General features: G+C 41.4%; 2 protein-coding genes across 3 annotated transcripts in view; both read right to left on the bottom strand.

Annotated features, from left to right (window-relative positions):
- LOC109986910 (deoxycytidylate deaminase) overlaps positions 1-21,580 on the bottom strand; it is an 81,282-nt gene that overhangs the window by 22,707 nt on the left and 36,995 nt on the right. The gene's annotated exons all lie outside the window — the stretch shown is intronic.
- On the bottom strand, positions 12,282-19,872 carry LOC110002935 (deoxycytidylate deaminase). Its single transcript, XM_029282354.2, has 6 exons — positions 19,728-19,872; positions 18,622-18,706; positions 17,945-18,071; positions 15,454-15,570; positions 15,249-15,345; positions 12,282-14,124 (listed from the first exon to the last, which is right to left on the bottom strand). Exons 1-6 carry the CDS (start codon positions 19,742-19,744, stop codon positions 14,079-14,081), a joined length of 489 nt encoding a protein of 162 aa, XP_029138187.2. The 5' UTR covers positions 19,745-19,872; the 3' UTR covers positions 12,282-14,078.

The raw sequence follows: 21,580 nt of genomic DNA on the forward strand, positions 1-21,580 counted from the left end.
ACCAACCAAGGCAGGCTCACCTACTCACGGGGCTACCTGTTGGAGCTGAAACTCTTTCAGCCAGAGCCAGCGCAGGTATCCCTCCTCACTAAAGACATACCTCTTGTGTTACTTCGGGGAAACAAGCAGAAGCGAATACGAAGGAAAAGAGGATCAAGAGGAGGGATATGTAACAGGCTAAGGAGGAGAGGCAGCCGGCTACCTTTACCTGCCATAACCCTATCCAACGTGCGATCGCTACGGAATAAGGCTGAGGAACTCTCCACTCTCGTCAGGTTCGATCTGGATTATCGGCAAACCAGCCTTTTCTGTTTCACAGAGACATGGCTGACTGGGGATGCGGACTTACCTCTAGATGGCTTTAACATCATTCGCTTTGACAGAGATGTGTCGAAAACGCGGAAGACGATTGGGGGCGGGCTCTGCATGGCTGTCAACTGCAAATGGGCAACACACTTCACGGTAAGGGAAACTGAGTGCTGTAAACACTACGAAATAATGACTGTGTCCTTCAGACCACACTATTTACCCAGAGAGTTCTCCCAGATTACTGTCGTTTTAGTGTCTGTACCAGGGCCGGATTTCAACCTCGCTGCTGAGCACATATCTGATTGTTATAACAGAGCTGTCAATCAGACTGGAGAGCAGCCAGTGTTTGTACTGGGGGACTTTAACAGGTGTGACATCACCACATATCTGCCCAATATGGAGCAATACGTCACAACTCCCACCAGAATGCAAAACATACTGGACTTGTGCTATGGCAATATCCCTGATGCATACATTTCAAAACCACGCCCACCTCTCGGCCGCTCTGACCACAACGTCATCTTGTTACTGCCAAGATACGGATCGCAATTGAAAACAGGAAAACCCATCACAAAAAATATCAGAGTCTGGAATAAAGAAGCAACTGAATCACTAAAAGGTTGTTTTGAACTGACTGACTGGGATTTGTTTTTTAATGACTGCGGCAGTGATCCTAACATGTTGACAGATGTATTTACCGCTTACATTACATTCTGTGAGGACACTGTCACTACAACCAAACAAATAACCATTCATCCAAACAACAAAAAATGGGTTACAAGGGACATGAAAATCTGCCTGGTCCAGAAGAAAATGGCCTAAGAGACAATCTTAGGGTAAAGGAACTAGAGAAAGAGTTCAGAAGGATGTCTAGGCTGGCTAAGATCAACTACAAAAAAAAAAGTGGAACAGAAATTAACCTCTGGAAATGCAAGGGAGGCGTGGCAGGGTTTAAACACCATGATGGGAAGAGACCCTAAACCTGCACTGGTTAACTGCCCAGACTCTAGCTCCTTTGCAGAAGAACTCAACATCTTCTTCACCTGTTTTAACAGCAGCAGCAACACACCAACCAACTGGATCTGCCCCAACCTCTAGTTCCCCCCACCAAGCCCTCACTATTAATGAACAACTGGTTACCTCCATCCTGCACAGAGTCAACCCACACAAGGCCTCTGGCCCTGACAGGCTTAGAGGTAGGGTGCTCAAGGAATGCTCCACCCAGCTAGGTGGGATTCTCACCAGACTGTTTCAGCACCTTTTGGATTCTGGGTGTGTCCCCAACCAGTGGAAGGAATCCACTATAATCCCAATCCCAAAAAAGACACATGCTAAGGACCTTAAGGACTACAGACCGGTGGCCCTGACCTCTGTGTTGTGTAAATGTATGGAGAGAGTAGTGTGTGACCATCTGTCTAAAATGTTGTCTAACAAACTTCATCCCCTACAATTTGCCTATAAAGCAAAATGTGGTGTAGAGAATGCAAGTCTCACACTTTTAGACATTGTCACCAAACACCTTGACTCTGCACATCCCCACACTAGGATTTTATTCATGGACTTCTCCTCTGCTTTCAATACTGTACACACAGACACTGTTGCGCCGCCTCTGGGATGTCCCCTTAATGTCCACCCTACACTGGTTTTATGGATTAAGAGTTTTTTACATGAAAGACCACAACAGGTCTTTTTAAATGGTTTTAATTCCAGTAAATTGGTTTTAAACACAGGTCTTCCCCAGGGTTGTGTTTTATCTCCCATTCTCTTCTCGGTCTACACAAACAACATCTCCTGCAACAGTGAAGGAATGACACTTTTTAAGTCTGCAGATGACATGGTCCTGGTTGCGCAACTGACTGACACCACTGCCCTGACTCAATACCAGCAGGCAGTCAACAACCTGGTCCAGACAATTGGAGAAGACTCACCGGACCTCAACATCACAAAGACTAAGGAGCTGTGGGTGCGGAGGAAAATCACCATCACCTCTCTTCCAACCACTCACAATCCAGGGTCAGCTTGTAGAGCAGGTTCTTTCTTTTAAATATCTGGGAACAGATATCTGCCTCTCCTTTTCACAGCATGCTGACTCTGTCTACAAAAAATCACAACAGAGACTCCACCTGATGAATATTTTAACTCTGGTTTACCAATCACTTATTGAATTGAATTCAATTGAATTCAATTCAAAAAACTTTATTTGTCCCCAGGGGGCAATTCAAAGGCACACAGAGCAGTAAATTAACAACAGTGCAAGTACGAAACATTTTAACCTAAATATAAAGTGTCAATTTAAATACAACTTAAAGCTTAAACTTAACTTAAAATACAAAATATAAAAAGAGTAGATATAAGTGGACAGTGATCGGACTAACAGATGTAAACAGATGTCATCAGAACTATGTGCAGTAAACGAGAAATAAATATATATATATACAGAGCTATGTGCAAGTAGGCTAAATACTAGATACTAAACAATAAGTTAATAAGGTGCTGCTGACATTTCCTGAGAATCTCCTCAGTGTTGGAGGAGAATTTCAGCAGGCTGTCGAAGATGGTACCCAGGTACTTATACTCCTCTATTAGTTCGACAGGATTCCTATGGATTGTGGTGATTGCAGCTGCAGCCAGTTCCCTCTGCTTGTTGGAGAAGGTCACCACCATGTCTTTGGTCTTGCTCACGTTCAGTTCGAGGCAGGAGCTGTCACACCACTCCACAAACTCCTGAAGAACTGAAGCAGAGACAGGAGAACTGTGTCGTCCGCGTACTTCACCAGGTGACAGTTTGGCTGTGTGGTTCTGCAGTCATCGGTGTAGAGGATGAAGAGCAGAGGTGAGAGCATGCAGCCCTGAGGGGAGCCAGTTGAGGTGTGTTGGAGGTTGGAGAAGGTGTTGTTGACCAGAACTCTCTGTGATCTGTTGGTCAGAAAGTCCAAAAACCACAGGATAAGCTGGTCGTTCAGATGGAAGCAAGTTGAAAGTTTGTCAGCCAGGATGTGAGGCTGCAGGGTGTTGAATGCAGAGGAGAAGTCTGCAAACAGGAGTCTGGCTGAGGTGTTGGGGTGCTCCAGGTGTTTGTGAACAGTGTCTATTATGAATGTTTTTGCATCATCGACACCTCTGTCTGCACGATAAGCAAATTGTAGCGGGTCCATCTGGGAGTCGGTTTCTCTGATGATGTGTTGTTTTATGATCCTCTCCATGGCCTTCATCACCAGAGACGTGAGGGCCACAGGCCTGAGGTCGTTCAGTGATTTGGCGGGGCTTTTCTTGGGAATGGGGATAACTGTGGAGTGTTTCCACAGCTGGGGGACTGTGCTGCTGTCCATAGAGCTCTGGAACAGGGTCTGAAACACGCCCCCTAGCTGCTCGGCACAGTGCTTCAGGATGCGGCCACTGATGTTGTCTGGACCAGGTGAGCTGCTCTCCCTTGTCCTCCTGATGCTCACCACATCCTCTCTGCTGAAGGTGAGTGCAGAGTCACTGGGCTTGAGCATGGGCACTGTTCCTTCCAGCTGCGTGGTGTTGTCCTTCTCGAATCTGGTGTAGAATGAGTTGAGATCGTTGGGGAGAGAAGTAGAGCTGCTGCCTGCAACCTCGAGGGTTTTGATGTTGGTAGCAGCAGTGTTCACAGCAGCCATGTTTTTGAGGCCCTGCCAAGCTGTGCGGAGGTTCCCCTGTGTGAATTTTTCCTCCACTTTGTTCTTGTACTTGAGCTTGGCAGTAAGAATGCTTTCGTTGGTCCACTGCTTGATGTTCTTAACAACTTTCTTAACCCTCTTTATTACAGGAGTATATGCTGGAGCAAGCAGGATGGCATGGTGGTCAGCAGAGCCAAGTGGGGGAGAGCAACAGATCTGTATGCGTTAGGAACTGAACCATAGCATTTATTCAGTGTCTTCCCCAGGCGGGTGCTGCATGTAATGTACTGCTGGTAGCCTTTTAGTGCTTTTTCAGGAGAGCAATGGTTGAAATCGCCCAAGATGAATTTGGGAGAGTCCGGTGATATGAGTTCCAGTTTATTTAATAAGTTTGTGATGTGTTCATTGGCTGCGTTAGCTCTGGGGTGGATGTAAACCAGGATGAGAAAAAGCTGTGGAAATTCTCTGGGGAGATAGAAAGGGCGAAGGGAGACAGCCAGAAGCTCAATGTCCGAAGTGCACAGTTTCTCCCTCACGACGATCGTCGAGCACCAGCGTGTGTTTACATAAAGACACACGCCGCCGCCATGTTGTTTCCCAGTGAGCTTACTGTCTCGATCAAGTCTTTAAGGGGGGGGAGAAGCCATCAACGTGCAGCGTGTTATCATTATCGTTCTTATTCAACCACCTCTCAGTAAAAGCAAGAACAGAGGCAGTCCTGTACTCATGCATGTGGTTAATGTTGGCCTGTAACTCGTCCGTTTTATTGCGGAGGGAGCGTACATTAACCAGGATGATAGATGGAAGCGGCCCTTGTTTACATGTCTCCCGTTTAGAGAAGGAATAGTATAGTAAATAACAGCTAAGTTACACCCCGCAAACCTTGTGGAGGAGGTAGTATTTAACTTAGGCTTTTGCGGGTTATACAGGTTTATGTCATGGAGAGTTTGGACGGAAAGAAGGAGGACTGCAAGCGCAAAATATGTATTGAAGTATTACAGTATTTTCGAGTTATAGCAGATAAATCTGAATATCACAAAAAGAAAATGTATATAAATTTATTATAAAAAAAACCTCGGCATTAAACAGGGCCTCTCTTTTCTTCCCTCCATCTTTTGAATGACTTGTTGCGCAGGAGGTGCGAGCTGCGTCCTCTGTGGCTCGGGCGATCAGGCGCGACACTCGGGCCATTGTTGCGCACCAGACAGCTGGCCAGCGCTGTGTCTGATCGGACATAAACCAAACGCCCTGGCAAGAGGTATCGAAGCAGTGGTGAGGTACCCCAATCCTAGCGTCCTACAGAGTAGCAGCAGCGGGCTTTAGAGGGAGGAGACGAGCGCATTGTGGAGAGGAGCGCACCAGAGGGGGCGAGCTGGGGGAGAGACGCACAACCCGAGAAAAAGGAAATCCCGGTTTAAAATATAATGTTGGCGAAATTAGGGAAATAGGACGACAGAAATGTCAATGTTGAAATTCTTTTGAATGCAGAGGCTGTGGATGTTCAGTTTTGTTTGGCAATAAAAAGGCAACAATAGCCTCAATTTTAATCATGGTGTTTCTCTTCAGTAACGATTATTGAAGAGAAATAAAAAATAAATGCATGACATTTAAAACATATTAACATGTGTGGGGAAAAACGCGATCTTTATGCCTTCTTTTATTGTGCCTGTGTCTCCTCCTAACTACAATAACAGCAGCCTGTTGTGTGTAACACTGGTCTCCTGCATTAACAACTTCCTTTCAAAGGTGTTAAGTAGAATTAGTGCACCTTTTATACAAGTCAGTCATCTGAAATACCCTCTATTGCCGCTTATACATACAGCTATATACAGACACCGTCACAATCATCGCAGTTTTTGTCAGGTTTTGTCAATTTTTTGTACAAATTCTCAATGAGCGTCATTACATTTACAATATGATCAACTTGTGACTGTTGAATTGGTGTGTGGAAGACAATGCAGAATATTTATCACGTTTAAGCAGCATGATGCTCGGTTAATATTACATTACACCACCGCAGGTTGTTGATGTTTGCTTTCACGTTTCGGTTAGTCTCTTAAATCAGTAACAGTTATATTAAATCAGATCTTACCTTTAGTTTTATCTGGATACATAGAGAAATATTCTATCCTCATATATAGTCCTATGAATTTCAGCCTGCACGGTGAAAGTAAAACCTGTTCCTCTCGGTATAGCCCACTTATCACTCAGACTGTAAACATGTACACATTAGTAATGATGCAGGCCAGACTACAATTATTTGGCTTTGTTTTTGCCCTAGATACTTTTTTGAGACCTTACCAGACTTATTTATTCACTTCACAGTTTGACCCACATCCCGTCTGTTATCATTGAGGAGGCGGGGTTTATGACCTATACTGCAGCCAGTCAGCAGGGGGAGCTCTAAAAATAAAAGCTTCACTCCACCGGGAAGCTTGTCCCGTCCATTATTTTTACACATCGGAAAAACTAGTGATGTGAAAAGCAGTTCTTTTCAGTGTACTGAATCAGTAGAATCAGTTCAGTAAAGTGATTCGTTCAAATGATTCGTTCACCGAATCGTTCAGTACTTCTCTGCAGCGCTGTCTGTGAATCAGAATTTAATAAACTGAAACACGGCCGAACGTTTAGTTCTGCTCGCGATCGTACTGAGAACAGCTGGTGGTGAATAATAAACTAATGAGCTGAGAATTTAGTTGGATAAAGCCACAGTTTGCAAACTGAAAGCTGCTAAAACAATCACATTTATTTTCCCCGACCGTTCTGTTTAGTACGTTCAGTACATAAATCACTCACTGACTGTCTGACTGAGAGGGAGAGAGAGGAGGCGGAGCTCAAGTTCAGTTCGTTCACTGAACGTACTGAGAGGGAGAGAGAGACTCAGAGCTCCCGTTCAGAATCAGTACACACAATCACTTTGACCAGTCAGTCAATGATTTGTACGATCATTAATTAATAACAATTAAGCTGGGTGTCGCGAAAATGTATGTGCTTGTTGTTATGAAGCTTTCAGTTTGCAAACATTATCATGAATGACAATTAATTTAACTTAATATAGGCTACATGCAGAAAATATGCATGGCAACGAATATATCCTGTACCAGAACAGTTATATTTTAAATTACATAAGCAGATTTTTAAAATAATAATATAGGCTAATTTAGGCTACTTTGTTGGCAAGGGCTGCTTTTTAAACAAACTATGATTATATATTAGGCAGCTTTGTTTAATGTCTTAACTGTAGATGTAAATGCATGGCCATGCAAATTGTATACAAATATTGTCAATATAAAAAGTGTTTTTGTTGTTTTGTTATGAAACTATCTGTCACCTGGACTCAACCATTATTAGGGAGATGTGACCCCACAGAACAAGCACACACACACACACACACACACACACACATTGACAGTTGTCAAAATCTGCAAAAAACTATGTCTCAGTTGACCTAACTTGACCCTCCACACACATACACACTTAAAAAATGCATTTTTACTGTAAACTTAAGGTCACTCTACTGAATTTCCCCCTACCATCCCCCTCTAAGGTCCCTTCCCCTCCTCCCCTATTACTTGGTATGTTCCCCTGATCACCCTGACCATGTACCCTCATGAACAAACACCCTTCCCCCATTATCAAAGGAGTAAGACAGTGAATAAACAAGATGAGTGAGTCAAGAAGGAGAAGCGTTATCTGGACACTATTTGAATTTATTCCACCAGCAGCCGCATCATGCACGATTTGCAAAGCAAAGCTCTCCACCAAAGGTGGGTCAACAGCAAATCTCCACAGACATTTAAAGTCAAAACATCCAACTGTGCAGCTTGAACAGGTAAGACAAGAGCCTCAGCCTGCTCCTACAGTAGAAGACAGCAGCAGCACCAGCACTGCTCCAGCCAGTACTCGCACTGCTGTATCCACACAAGGGGCAACAGATAGGCCCAGAGCAAGGCGTGCACAAGCCACCCTCACTCACTTTGTGTCGAGGCCTATCGACCCCATGAGGCAAAGGGCAATGGATGAGGTGCTGGCAAAGATGATTGCACTTGATTTGCAGCCTTTTTCCATTGTTGAAGATAAGGGGTTTCGGCAATACACAAAGGAACTGAACCCCAACTATGTTCTGCCAAGCCGCAAAACACTGTCAAATTCAATTATCCCAGAGCTGTACAGGAGGACACATGAAAAAGTTCAAGAAAGAGTGGATAAAGCTGAAGCAGTGTGTCTCACCACAGACTGCTGGACATCCAGGACAACAACTTCCTTCATGTCTGTGACATGTCATTTCATTTCTGACTTTCAAAATGTGTCCGTCCTGCTAGATTGTTTGGAAATGAGCGACAGGCACACAGCTGACAATCTGGCAGAGCAACTTTTGAGGGTTGCAAGGGAGTGGAACATTGTGCATAAAGTTGTTGCCTGTGTCTCTGACAATGCTGCCAATGTTGTGAAGGCCATCCAGAACACAGGTTGGCCCCACCTATTCTGCTTTGCCCACACCCTGAACCTCATTGTACATAGTGGCATTGCTGCTATTAAACCTACAGTAGATAAGGTCAAGGCAATTGTGGAATACATGCACAAGAGCACAGTTGCCTCTGAAAAACTGAAGGCCACACAAAACCAGTTGGGGTTGCCAGAACTGCGTCTGAAACAGGATTGCCCAACTTGTTGGAACTCAACATATTACATGCTGGAGAGAATACTGCAGAACAGAGAGGCTGTCATCACAACACTGGCCTTAACAAATCCTAGACTGGCCACCCTATCTCCAGAAGAGTGGGAGGAGATGCAACAGGCCTGCAATGTTCTGAAGCCCTTTGAGGAGGTCACAGTTGAAATAAGCGGTGAAGGGTACGTGTTTTTCAATATTATTGCATTGTCGTGATAATACTGTGATTTTGAAGGCCTAATTTTCACTTGCACAGTCACATCAAAACAAAGTCATAAACCTGTCAATCAAGCTACTCTAGGTCATCACCACAGGAACTTGACTTCAGAGGAGCTTCAAAGGCTTTATCTTACTTCCTAGCTAGAGCTTTTCATTGCTATTTTTCAAACTAATGATTATGAATATGATCATTTTACAACGATTACTACTAATAGTTATACTGGTATTAATAATAACAACATGCATATTATTATCACTAAGAGGCCTAACCCTTCTTTCTCTTTCACTCAGGTATGTGACAGCTTCAAAAGTCATCCTTTTGGCAAGAGGTCTTCAAAAGATTGCATCAAGCCACCAACGAGCTGCTGGAAACCTCAGTGAACCAGTTAGGAAATTGGTGGACAACATCTGTTCCCAAATGTCTCACCAGTTCCATAAAATAGAGTCCCATGTTTTGCTCTCTGAGGCAGCAGCACTTGACCCGAGGTTCAAGAAGAAGGCCTTTCGGCAGGATGAGGCAGCTGACAATGTGTTTCATCGCCTCTGCAATTCTGCAGCAAGGATGACATTCCCCAACCAGCAGGCTGAGGGAGAAGAAGAGGGAGCAGAAGCACAAGAGGGGAGCTCCACACAGGAGAGTGCAGTCTGGAAAGAGTTTGATGAGCAGGTCTTTGGGCTTGTGACAAGCAGTCGCAATCCAACTGCAGATTCTGTGCTAGAGGTCCGTGGATTTATAGAGGAGCCTCTAGTGCCCAGGTCCTCAAACCCCCTCACTTGGTGGCAAAGTAGAAGGGTGGTATATCCCAGAATCTGTGAATTCATGAAGAGGAGACTCTGCATTGTGGCCACATCTGTCCCGTCTGAGAGAGTGTTCAGTAAAACGGGGCAGATAGTTTCAGAGAGAAGGAGCCGGCTCAGCTCTTCAAAGGTCCGTCAGCTGGTATTCATCAATGCAAACCTGCACATGTAATCTTAATTGAAGATTATTAGAAGAAAATCAATGAATCTTAATTTTCACTGATATTCCCATTGTTTGCAACAATATTGCTCACCTGGCATGCTGGTGATTTTTTTTGTTGTCTCTTGACTTTGTTTTGCACTACAGTTTATTTTGTTTGTGATTGCACATTTAAGTTAATATTTTGTTTGTGACATTTTTAAAATGTAGACCATTGTAAATAGTTTCTACCTTGTCTATTTAATATTTGTTTTTGCACTGTAGTTTTAGTCTATATTTACTTTTTTGTATTTTCTTTTTGATAGCCTATTGTTTTTTATCTTTTGAGTTTTAATTGCACTGTAATTTATGTTTCTCACTTTTATTTTTTATTGTTTTCATTTTATCTAATTAAAAATAATTAATAACCTAATATTTATTTGCGTACATCTTTTATTTGCGTAGTGAAACCTAAAATATGAAAAACGGGTGGTGAAAGTGATTGTGTGTACTGATTCTGAACGGGAGCTCTGAGTCTCTCTCTCCCTCTCAGTTCATTCAGTGAACGAACTGAACGAGAGCTCCGCTCTTCCTCTCAGTTCGTTCAGTGATTCACGTCGGCGCTCTCGTACAGTTCGTTCAGTGATTCACGTCGGAGCGTGATTCACGTCGGAGCTCTCGTTCAGTTCGTTCAGTGATTCACGTCGGAGCTCTCGTTCAGTTCGTTCAGTGATTCACGTCGGAACTCTCGTTCAGTTCGTTCACTGAACGTACTGTGAACGGGAGCTTTGAGACACGAGACGGAAGAGAGGAGAGAGCAACTGAAGTTGACTCTTTTTAGTAAATGATTCAGTTCAGTTCGTTCAACCAGATGATTCGTTCGTTTTGAACGAATCGTTCATGACCGACACATCACTAGGAAAAACGAGTTGCCGGGTTGTAAAATGCACATGAACACCTGCTCAGTGCTCAAGCCGGAACAACAACTTGGTAAAGAATCCGACCTCGACCCTCTGCTGCATATCATCCCCCACTCTCACCTCCTAACATGTCCTTTCTCTCTTAAGCTGTCCTATCCACTAAACGCAAAAACTGCCCCAAAAACCACAAATAGCTTACTTTTAGCATGTGATAAAATTGGTAGGCCTAATTGTCAAATGATTATCCATTATATATTCAAAACGTTTGTTTGAGGCGTCTGGTGGTTGCGCACGCCCCATGTGTGAAGGCTGTGGTTCTCCGGCTGGTCAGCCCGGGTTTGGGCCCGGCCTGTGGCTCATTTGCCACGTGCCCCTTTGCAGCACCCGCTCTTTCTCTCTCCCCAATTTCTGACTCTACCCGTTTTCCTGTCTTTAAATAAACCTTTAAAAATGTAGGCCTATATAGGCTATTCTAAAAGTGCAGAAGCCCCGGGTGTGACAAAGAAAGCCGCAAGCAGCAAGTGTTAAACATCCGTAAAACATCAACAAGCTATTACATAATGTGTTTCTGTAAATACATCCTCTTTTATCGGATTTCATCCCATTCTCTAAAACAAGAAGTCAAGGATCAGTCATCTGGAGCATTTTGAACATGTTACCGTTCAGTATGTCAATCATTTTTCAAAAATGGAAGACAGATCAAATAGATTTTTCATTGAAAGAAAACAACCTGAACTAAATCATCCTGTTTACATGATGAAAGGAGAAACACATTTTAACAAGCTGCAGTTTAAAGAGTGAAGAATTTTATTGTTTGGAGGACTGATCTTTTTTTTTTTTTCTTTTTTTCTAACTGTAGGCCTAAATGTAATTTAATTCAAACAATATTTGTTCTTTAGAAGTTAGAATCACGTTTAGGTATTGTCCAGTTTATTAATCATAAAACACCAAAAACAAGCAGATAGATACATTTAATAAAAATACAATTTTAATATGAAATCAACAGAAAAGCGTGTGCTTAAGTTTGACGTTATTTTTTGTGATGATTTATTTAATACAAAATATTGATTGTAATTGAGTAATATATTATATTTTGATGTTTCACTTACAAAAACTTTGACCAATGTGACTCAGATTTTTTATTTAGAAAACCTCTTCTAGGAAGATTGAGACAATAAAGTCGATATCTTTACTCTAAAGTTCTCAGAGGAGATTTAAAGGTGAGAGCAGGTGTTGACTTCAGTTCTACATTGAAGGTATTGAGGTGAACTTGTTTTCACTGTGTACCGGTAATCGGAAAACAAAGATGTTAACTTGCAGTTCATTCTGTCAATTAATAACTGAAGGTGTTGGCAGAAAAAAAAACAAAAAACAGAACCTTAAAGGAAAGGGAAATACAAAAGACCGGCTGTGATTTAGTGAGGGGTCATTTTGTTGTTATTGATAGATATTGAAGATATTTATTGGATATCAAAACACGTTACAAAAATGAGAATCGAACACCAGGCGGAAGACAAACCACAGATATAAGGAATATTTAAAGTAAAGAATATAAACGAAAAGAAAAAAAACAAGACACCAAATTCCATGAACACATTTTTTCATTTTATTGTTTTAGTTGCATGACTACAACAAGGACTGTCACAATATCAGAATCATAACTTCCATACAAGTCTAGTAAAAATCAAATGATATCATTATGTTTCAATACCATGGCAACTAAAATAATCATCCTCAGGCCATATATCAGATAATGTCGGGTTTTTAATGAACAAGAATTTCGGGTTAATACCCTGCACACGGTCTAAATTACACAAATACACTGACAACTATTCAGTCGTGAAATGTTGACGATGTTTTTATGCTCTCCGGTCCAGTTCAGACTGACTGTTCAAGGTGGGATATTTACGCCCCTGTGACGTTTCTCCTTCACTATGAATGTTAAGGAGGTGTAATGGAGGACGAAGTGGTCCCACCTCTGTGCCGCCATTGGAGGTAGTAAAGGAGGCGATACAGGTGTGAGACAGGATCAGTGGAGCCAGAGGGGGAGAGCAGCCTGTGTGTGTGTGTCTGTTTGTATCTTTGAAATCGTTTCTTCAAACGGCAGGTGTGTGGTCTCCCCCGCTCTGGCAGAGTCGTCTAGTGTGTGCGTTCTGAGGATTATAATATTAAAAATCCCTAGAAACTGTATGTCTGTGTTTTTAAAATCAGTTAAGAATTTGAAATCGTCTAGTGTGTGGCCATCTTTAGTTGCATAAAACCAAACAATAAAACAAAAATCACATTCAGTGGAAATGAACTTTGTCACTTTTTGTGCCTTGACAGCAAGCTTAAAATCTACCCGTTTCCAAAATAAAAAGATTTACTGAAAACTTCCAGCGTTAACGTTAAAGGTCCCATAAATTAATTTCAAAGTGCCTTGTTTGAAGGAGAAAGAAAAGCAGGTGTCAGGTGTTCCCCTGTGCAGACAGACGGGAGCGTGCCTATGTTCCCACATTTCATTTTTCATAAATTTGTATCAGATTTTATCCCCCTTTCTTCCAATTTGGTAGCCAATTACACCCAATCTATTATCCAGTAGCAATGGACTACTTCTGGAATGTAGCTTTTAGCTAAATCTGGTGCACCCATCTCTTTGTTTATTGCAAACATTTAATGTAAGTGCACATTGTCCTTTTAAATAAACAAACTAAAATAAGTAGCACAGAGGCCTCGCATTGACTAGCTTCCAGTCAGATCAGTCGAAAGAAGCGCAGCAACTGGACGCAAACCATAGTTTGCAGTGCATCAATACCTCTGGAAAGCCAGGTTGGCATAGAGAGGGGGTGCTCCTGGGATGCTTGGAGTCACTTTCCAGCCCTCTGGAGGCGTCATAGGCTCATGGATAGAAATGTGGGAACATAAGGCCTAATTTTCAGTGAAAATTTTTTTTTTTTAGAAATGTGGGAACATAGAGCTGTGGGACCATTGGGCTGTGGGAACATAGAGCTGTGGGACCATTGGGCTGTGGGAACATAGGGCTGACCCCCTGACGGACATGAGACGATCTGATCCACAAAGATTAAAAATCAACAGCCCCCCTGTTTCCTTCACCCCTAAGTGATTTTTAAAGAAAAAAAGCAGGACATATAGACCCTCCACCACAGACCGTAAAATTATCTTGAATCAAAATATCAAAAGACACCAAAGTCGAGGTGCCCTTGAGTTTTTCTTTGGACAAAGCAGGGGGCACCTGCACCTGAAGACCTGCAGGAACGAGGCATCAAAGTCCCTTTCAGTCTCCTCCTCTTTCCCCTCTTCCTCTCCTCGTTCAGCAGCTCCCCTAAGTGGGCCGTTTCCTTTATGTCTCTTGGGTCGGTTGGCTTGACACTTAACTGTTGTTATTGGAAATCAATGACAATCTCAGTCGCCTTGGGCTTGAACTGCCTGCAAGAACACACAGAGAGAAGAAAACAACACACACACACAAAGTCACACGTGGAAAAACACAGAAGACATGCAAAAAGATGCATTGCACCCATATTTAAAATTTCTGCACACTCAATTGAATGGAGGCACCGGTGTTCACCATGGACCACATGCAGGACCCATAACATCTATTTCACATTGCTGTTGCCGGTCACTGTAGCTGCACCCCCTTTAATCTCAGATGCATCCCAAGTCCTTTTGTTCTAGATCCAGGGCTACTTTACATAAATGTGACGTTTAATATAACATATTCTCAGAAAGAGTGCAGAAAAGAGTATAAAGCAGCTTCATTACGTGCAGACAAAGATCAAACAAGTAATGTAAACGTCATCACCTGCTCCCGCTTGCTGGCGGTGAATTTTACAGAATATTTCTTGCTCATTTTAAACATCAGCTCATTGCTAAGAGGCTTGCATGACAAACTCTGGGTAAAGTCGGGGTGAATAGTTCAGCTGTTTGTTGTTCACACATACAGCTCACCTGTTTGGTGCATGTGTGAACACAGCAATAATGAATTCAGGAACATTTAAAGTGATGATGCAAAGGACAGAAGTAGCTGTTTTTAGATATGCACTCCTTTTTAAAAACTTTTTAGAGACAATACACTTACAATACAACACAAGAGACAATTACAGTGAGCACAGGCCAGAAAAGGGGTATATTCATGTTTTACTTGAGGTTAAAGATTTTACTGAGGTGCTCAAATTGGATGTTCGTGGCTATCTCAACGAACCGCAATATAGTGGCGAGGCAGTTGCTGCAACCGCCACAGACGAGTGCGTTCTGGGAGTTGGTGTCTTTCATCCACATGAGCCAAAAAGACACTTTCTGCCTTTTCTTGGTCAAGAAGGCACCCACCTTCAAAATGTATTTCACATTTCTACTACATATATGACCTAATGTCAATACAGATTCACGTTTGAATGGCTGAAGTATCCCTTTAACAAGTTGGCACAGGTGATGAAAGTTTAGAAAAGATTTGGTGCAACAAAAGAGGTCCATTACAAAGACAACATAAAAAAATAGTACTCATGTATCTGAGTGTTGTTCTTTCAGGTAAGAAAGCAGAGTAGTTGACTTACCTGAGCTTAATTCCTGCCCCCTCCAGCATCTTTCTGGAGGCTTTAAACTCAACCCTGTCTTTGTACATATCAGAGAGATAAATCACTTCCTTTATACCTGGACAGAGGGAGGAAACAGGACTGTAAAATTTTGTTTTACTGTGTGGTGCAATCATATTTACAGGTACTTTAAAAATAAAAAAATGTTTTTAATGTTAACACACACCTCCCTGGATGATGAGCTTGGCACACTCGTTGCAGGGAAACAGAGCCACGTACATGCTGCATCCTTTCACATCCGCACCGTTAGTGTTCATGATGGCGTTCAGCTCTGCGTGGCACACTGAGAGACACACAAAAGAAGAAGACTTTAAACTTGCTGGTAAATCATTGCAAACAAGGACACGGATAGCTCTAGCTACAGGTCTTAAATTAAAGCTTTGGAGAGAAGCAGGAACAAAGTATGGGAACATTATCTCCTGAAGAAGAAAAATATGATAAAAGATTCTTTAGGAAACAGTTTTACAATGAAATCTAATACGTCAACAAAACTTAAGACCTGCAAACTCACTTTAATATGTGACTCAAATGATTTTACAGCCTTTCTCTTTCAAACAAGTGAGAACAAAGTTTAAGCAAACTGCGAGTAAGACTCAGAAATAGTTATATAATCTGTAAACTGTTTGAATTGACTTTAAAATGTGTTGTCTGAATTACTCAACAAACATAATTCGACGCGTTTAGATCTTCTGAGAGATAAAGGAGAAACATACTTGGATGAACCAATTTCAGAAGCAGTTTGGCACAAAATAATAGTCAATTTTCTCCCCTTCTACATGTCTTAGACATGCTGTTATTCAATTCAAAATTGCACACGGTCTACATTGGTCTAAAGCCAGGCTTTCTAAGATAAATGCAGACATAGATCCCACATGTGAGCGATGCAAGCGGGCGCCAGCCACTCTGTTACATATGTTTAGGACATGCCCAAAACTCACATTTTGGCAAACCATCTTTGAGACTTTCTCTAAGATAGGGAAAACAGTGGAACCATCTCCAGTCATTGCACTGTTTGGTGTGGCCCCAGTAGAAGCCCCTCTTAATAGATGGGAAATCAACATGCTCACCTTCTACTCTCCTAGCCAGGAGACTGGTACTATTTCAATGGAAAGACCCTATCCCACCGTTGATAATACAACATTAAAGCGTATTAACAGTTCAACATTAAAAGCTAGAATTATGTCTGGGGGGCTGTCTTCCCACAGAATATTTTTAAGCATCAAACATCTTGGCTCTGTTTACACGACAACAATTTCAGCTGAAAACGGTACATTTTTGTTGCGTTTTTGGTTGATGGTTTGCAAATTTTGTTCTGATATTGTTTTTTTTGTTTAAACTAAACTAGTAGTGCCTTAAATAATAAGATTTGTAACAACTGTAGGTATAATAAGCTAAAGCTTCAGCCTAAACCTTTTCCGTCAAAATGTTCTTCTTGTCTTTTCATGAATGCACATGCCTTTGAAAATTTTGTATTTCTTTTTTTATTCTTGCATTTCTATGCATTTCCTAATGGAAAACTGTATACGTTGACCGAAATAAATTACTACTACTACTACTACTATTACTATTACTACTGAATCAACAATGGAAGAAAGTAGTCAGAAAGTAGTCAGCTAACTACCGACAGCTGGCGCCTGTGGAAATCCCTGCTAGAATACGTCGGCATGCCAAAGCTTTTAATGAAAATGCTGAAACTAAGGCATGAGGGCATTGATTATGAAACTAAAACTATTTAAACGTAGGCTATATCGTACAAGATGTTGATGGAGAAAGAGGAAGAAAAACAGAAGACAGAGAACATTAAAGTACGCACAGAAACAAAAACAGAACATTTGATCAGAAAACCTGCTGCTTGCAGTATTGGCCTAACTCTCAGATCGACCAGTAAGATGATTGAAATCCACTGCAGTCTGCTAACACCAGGGACACCGGAAGTCTTTTTTAGTTGGGGGTGCTGAGAGAAGTAAATCTATTTGATGACGTCATACTAAGTGCGGCGCAAAATCCCATTTTATTTATAATTTTGTAAATTCAGTATCAACAGCAGCTCATACAGATTAAACAACATTTCAACAGACATCAACCCTCACACTGAAAGTTAAGGAGTGGCTTAGGACCAGTTTATAGTCCCTCTCAAGTATGGACCCACTGTTATCTAGAAATACAGGTTTTTTACATAATGAGGGAGAGAAAATGGTGATCTAATGTTTAGTAAATAAACCTTAAGTGCAGTTTTAATGAAAAGACTCCTACATTCAAAACAACAGGTGAGCAGTGGAGCTGTGCAGCGTGTCTTTAGGCTAATTGGAAGAAGTCAGAAGTTGTTCTACCTCTGAATGCATGCACATCGATCAAGAAGCTTAAAATGGCTTTGAGTTGTATCACTCTGCAGGAGGTATTAAAAAACATGCATACTGTTTAGGCTGTAGGCTACTTTGAATGCTGCCGACAGGCCAGTCTTGTGTTGCGGCGGCCGGCGACGCCCCCGGCGGCCAGCAGCCGCAGCAGCCAAGACACAAGACCGGCCTGTTGGCAGCAACCGTCTCGCCGCTATATTTATATTTTTTCGCCATTATCAGCTTTCTCCGTAGATCCTGTTAGCATAGCTTCCAAGCAATATGTCAGACAGTCAAATATTAAAATAAATCAGATCTCACCGTAGAGATGTTTATTATCTTTAGTTCTATCGCGGGCCCATGTCAGCTTATCATCACAGCCGTTTGGCATCTGGTTATGACCGATCCCCACGATCTTATTCTCCTGGTTCACTATACAGGCGCCCACCTGCACACACAACACAGGTGCAACTGTTACAGACGCTTTCTAGGTTAGTCTGAAAAAGACATTGTGTGTAGTGTGTATAAACGATAGAGACTACACACTACTCACACACACAGAGCTGTAAATCACCAGTTTCATCATGATACCGTATTTCAATTCTTTGGATAACGATTACATTTTTACTGTCACACAAAGTCCACAAATAGTAATTAATAGATACAATCAATTTATCGCTCAGTCACACTACTTTAGTGAAGGGTAGAAAGCAAGGGGTTACCTTTTTTTTTATCTGTATAGGATCTTGTATGGCGATCGTATACAGATTTTTAAAAAATCATGGGCGTTAAATAAATGTGGGTGTTCTGTCCAGGTGTAATCTATGTGGTGGGATTTACAAATTATAGAAGTATCTTTAAAATGATGATGTTGATCGATTTGATCGCTGTCAAACCAATCAGTGTATTGATCCAGATTGATGGATAGTTACACACACACACACACACACACACACACACACACACACACACACACACACACACACACACACACACACCTGAGTATTGGGGTCTTTACTCCTCTGTGCAGCCAGTAAAGCCACAGCCATGAAGTACTGGGGATCCTCCAGGTAGTCGTCGCTCCTTTGGGTCAAAACAGATGTATAAAATACAAGAGGACATGAATCACACAGTCTGGATTCGTACCTTTTAATTCAGCTTGTCTGTATACCAGACAATGATTTGTGACAAAATAACCTTAAAACAGTCATCTAAAAAACAGTCATCTCATGAGAAAAAGCTTATGTGAATCATTTCCAGTAAAATCTTGTACATGTCTCCTCTCTAACAGGCACCAGGGGAGCACCCTGCAGTTTAATTAGGTTAATATTATGTAAGATATAGAATATCTGTTGCCAGCTCTCACTCTAAAATCGTACATCTTGGTGAAGAGATGTGCGCTATTACTTTTCTTGGTGATAAAATGTTACAGTGATTTTATCACTCAATGTGTAACACCGCTGCTCAGGCACTCTAATGGTCTGATTCCGGAGACTTACGGGGTATCTCATTTATGATGGAAACATGTTCCTGTGGTGGTTAGAATTTGTATTAAGTTATTTTAAGATGGAGATTTCATACCATTTAACCCTCAGGTGGTGCTGCAGAAACAATAATACACACTTATCTTTTGTTAGCTTATCTTTTTAAACTTGATGAAAAGCTTCTTTGACAAAATTTTCCAGAAATACTTGCATTTGGTTCTTATTGCTCCACCCTTTGGCTGCTTGTAATACACTTTTGGCTTTTAAGAGAAAGCTTAAATTGTATATTTAAGTTTAATATATAACAGAAAGGCTTTGTTGATGTTTTCATTTTTTCAAATCGAAACAATTTCTAGTATCTAGTAAAACTGGTTCTAAAACATTGCATAATGAACAGTAAAAAAACAAAACGTAAAAGTTCTATTAATAGCCAGGCTTTTATTAACTTCAGTCTATGAAATGATCCTGCCTTTACTTGGGACAGGCGTCAATAAGAGACAGGACTTTGATTATTTTCCATAAAAAGTTGTGCACACCGAAGTTTAGAAAGATTATAAAATTTAGAGCAGAAATAATATTCAACCGTATCAAATGCTGTGCTGGTCTATGCTGGTTTTTACCCGGGTGTAAGATCCATCCTTTTCCAGATCAAATCAAAGAGGTGAATCGATGTTGTCCCTGCTCCTCCTGCGATGTTGCTGTGTTTGAGTCAGACACTCAGCACTGTCTCTTATATATAGGTGCTATATCACGAGGTCATCATCTAGGCAATCATCGCTAGGTCACAGCGGGCGGAGTCTCAAGCGAGTGGATGCCAATAGTTAAACTGGAACTGTGAGTATTCCAGTTTCTGAGTTTTATATCCCTGATGTTCCTAGATGCCACAGGGCTAAAATAAAAAGTATATTTAAGGCGAAAATTGTGAATAAATGTGTGTCATTGACTATTTGAAGAGCCACAGTTACCTCAATGTTTGTCAATGTTTGCACAATTGGGCTTGAATTAAAATAAAGAATTCCCCCTTTAAAATTATACCAAACACACGAAAACTGTATGTTGACCGTAATAAATTACTACTACTACTGAATCAACAATGGAAGAAAGTAGTCGGCTAAGTGAGTAGTCGGCTACTCAAGACAATAAACCCAACAATAATCCTCTTCGCTGATGTTGATTGAATTAAGTTAAAAATGTTTGGGGGAAAAAATAGCTGAAATTATTATGTAAGATTTGACACAACTATCAACAAAAATGGTCACAGTTTTACTTTGTCATTAAGCCAGCACCAGGTGTGGTTCATCTGGGTGTGTTTGTCAAACAGAAATGCTTTGTTTATTTGTTCAACGCCCTATTATTAACATTGTTCACGCAAAAGAAATCTGGGCTCTGTACAATCTGGGCAGGTTGGTAAACACTGCAAATCAGTATGTAAATTAGCAATGCCTACATCCTCCTCTGTGACATCAGCTAGACAAAACAAGTGAAGCCCATGACACACAAGGGCCCTTTTTCAAACCATCCCCTACACACTCCCCCTCCATGACGGAGTGCACTCCGTTAGAAGTCACACTCTCAGCTGAATGAAGTCCCCTTCATCAAGGTGTAGCGTAGAAATACAGCGGCAGGCTTTGGGACAAACTTCCCTCTCTCAGGTGGAAACAGGAACTGTATGTTACCATGGTTACTCAGCGGTATCTTTCGGGAACAGCTTTTTTTTGTAGCTAATGCATTCTGTAAAAATATTTATGTAGCCTAGATTATTATTCTTCTTTAGTTATATTAGTGTAGACTTATAACAAAACTATTAGATTGAGCCTACATTGTTTATTGTAATTTATCATTTCAGTTAATTTAATGTAATTTTTAGAACAGGGTGTCCTAAATTAATGCAAAGACAAGGATAATATTGTTGAACATCAGAGCAGCAAAAAGTGTATTTTTTTGTTGTTGAATTGAGATTTCACAAAGACATCAAAAGTAGAAAAATAAGAAATAAATATTAACAGTGAAAAGTTGTCTGCAACATGATTTAATATTCTTTTGTTTTTGCAACAGTCCCTGTAAATATAAAACACTTTACAATAAATAAGCATATATTTGATCCTCAATACACATTTGAAGTTGTTAACGTCTGTATGACGATATTAAATGTCTATCTTAGTTGGAGCAGTGTTTATAGACACTTGAACTCACAGGTTGCTTCATCCATGATGACCGGACACAATAGGCGTTGCACGTGATCCGAAAGTCGGCATCGGTGTACACTCGCTGGTGGAGGGTTTTATAACCTACTACCACTCCCCGCTAATCGGTTTGGGACGGACTTAATATGGCGGACCCTCCCCGGGGACGCGCAAACGGAGGGGTAGTGGGTAGAGGTAGGGTGTAGTGGCCGGTTTGAAAAAGGGTCAAGGACTTTTTAGATGAACTGACAGCCCAGTTATGAGGGACAGACAAGGACGGGTGTTCCCAG

This window comes from Labrus bergylta, chromosome 1, assembly GCF_963930695.1.
Source record: "Labrus bergylta chromosome 1, fLabBer1.1, whole genome shotgun sequence".
Lineage (NCBI taxonomy): Eukaryota > Metazoa > Chordata > Actinopteri > Labriformes > Labridae > Labrus > Labrus bergylta.